This window comes from Pediculus humanus, genomic scaffold, assembly GCF_000006295.1.
Source record: "Pediculus humanus corporis 1103172107507 genomic scaffold, whole genome shotgun sequence".
NCBI lineage: Eukaryota > Metazoa > Arthropoda > Insecta > Psocodea > Pediculidae > Pediculus > Pediculus humanus.
The window spans coordinates 14,722-16,985 of NW_002987123.1; the positions used below are offsets into that span (position 1 = coordinate 14,722).

Below are 2,264 nucleotides of genomic sequence, written 5' to 3' on the forward strand. Positions count from 1 at the left end.
AAATTTACATGAATTTTGTGAAATTTTACATATGCCGTGACCGCTAATGTAAAGACTTTTGGTTTCCTGTTTCCGGTTTAAAAAAAAAAATTATACATCATCCTTTATTGTTATTTTTTTTATTACGCTTTAGAAAAATGAAAAAAAACAAACAAATAATAATAATAATAATAATGATAATAATTTTTAAATTTAATTGTGTGTTTAGGCTCAATTTTAATTTTTTTTTTTTTTAAAACGGAAATGACGTTAAAAAAAATTTTTGTTTTCGACTCTATGGTAAAAAAAAAATTATTTGAATCCTTTTTTAAATATGTCCGTAATAAAATAGAGTAATAAAAAGAGTAATAAATTTTAATTAGATATATATATATATACTTTCACTTAAATGCAAGTGAAAAGAAAAAAACAAAAAAAAAATTATTGTTAAATTTTTAAATAATAATAATAATAATATTGTTTTCATTTTGTTATTAAATAAAAAAAGAGGGGGAGGAGAGAGGGTAGGGTAGGGGAGGGAAGAATTTTTTTATTTATTTATTCTTTTGGTAATCTTCCTTGTTCTCATCAACATTTATTTATTGTTCGTTTAAAAACAAAAAAAAAAAAAAAATGGGATTCAAGAAAAGGTTTTATCGGATTCTTCCATCTTGTTAATTCTCTCGGGAATGAAATTTTTCGGGGCGGTGTAAGAAAAAGAGCACGAGGGTAAGGGGGTCGTGGGGGGAAAGGAGAGGGGGAAAGGGGTAAAAGGAGGAGAGGTTGAGAGCCGAAACTGAATCGTTTTCTAAAAACCCTTTTTTTTTTTTTTTATTTTTGCCATCAATTTCCTTTTTCCCTTCGTCGGTTCTTGTTGTTGTTATTATTATTATTATTACTATTATTATTATTATTATTATACTTTTATATATATTTTTTTGTGAATGGTCTACTTTAATCTATCTTTTGATGTTTGCACCTATTTAGAATTCACTTTATTATGTATTAAAATATTTTACATTTATTTTTATAGTTTAACGCCTTTTTTTGGTTTCATTTATCGATGTTTTGGAAACCCCCCCCCCACCGGAAATAAAATTTCATTTCCGGTTTGTTTTTTTTAACTTTTAGACGGCCTAATACAAAATTTCACGCATGATTCGATTGTCAATAATCAACCGAGAGGACGACAAGTTGAAGTACCATTAGGAGGAGTCGTTCAATTACAATGTCCGGAAGAAGCGATGGGATGTTGGAGCAGGGTTGTCGCAAATGGAAGATTGGAGCCTGTAGGTCCAGGACCAGGTCTTTTATTATCAAATATTATTTATCAAGATGCCGGAGAATATAGATGCGTTTCGAGTAAAAGAGGAAAATATGATAGATGGAGAAGCGAAGTTAACGTTGATGTTACCGTAAAAGGTAAGAATAAGAATTTTCTTTTTTTTTAATTTCTATTTCCGGTTATTAATCAATAAAATTAACTTTTAATTAAATGTATATTTTGTGCGTATCCGGTATTAAAACCGAAAAAACGTATTTATTAAACAATATATATATATATCGAAAAACAAATATAATTTTATATCAGTTTTTTTTTTTTTTTGAAAAATTTAACCGGAAGTTTATTTTTAAAAAAAATCTTTTACCATTTATGGGGTCGAATGTCAAAAAAACGGAAAATTTAAAAAATTTTTTTATATAATTTTCAACCCTTATTTTTTTTTTAGTTTTACTTTTGTTCAAAAATGCTTAAAATTGAAAAATACTTTTTGAAATTTTCCCAATCCACACCCTCCCATTCCTTTCCCTTCCCTTTCCCATTTTTCTATTGTTTTTTTTATTACTGGTATTTAAAATGGAGAAAATGTCAATTATTAAATTCGGATTTTAATTCCCTTTATTATTATTATTATTTTCTTAAATAATAATAACCGACATGTGTTGTTGTTTTCAACCACCCCACCGCCTTTCACCACCAGCACCACCCCCATTGTCGCTATAAAAACGTTTATATTTTTAAAATTATATACTTCGATTAACTTTAAATGTGAATTTATAATTTTAATAATAATAATGATAATAATAATAGTCTCTTGTCGTGTCAGAAAAAATTTTTTTTTATTTAAATTAAATTTTTTAACGAAATTTTAACGATGACGATATTTTAATTAAAATTTTTCTTTTTTTAAATATAATTAAAAAAAAAAAGGAGAAATTTATTTTTATACGATTGTTAATGTCAAAGGTCATACAGTGGTGAACACACACACACACACCGGTTT

General features: G+C 26.4%; 1 protein-coding gene across 1 annotated transcript in view; it reads left to right on the plus strand.

Moving 5' to 3' along the window:
- The window catches only part of Phum_PHUM161810 (faint sausage, putative), a gene marked incomplete at both ends in the record, with an annotated part of 12,007 nt that overhangs the window by 8,293 nt on the left and 1,450 nt on the right, over positions 1–2,264 (plus strand). Inside the window, one exon of the mRNA XM_002424871.1 lies at positions 1,111–1,401. Within this exon, the coding sequence (XP_002424916.1) occupies positions 1,111–1,401 (291 nt within the window). The remainder of the gene's footprint in view (positions 1–1,110; positions 1,402–2,264) is intronic.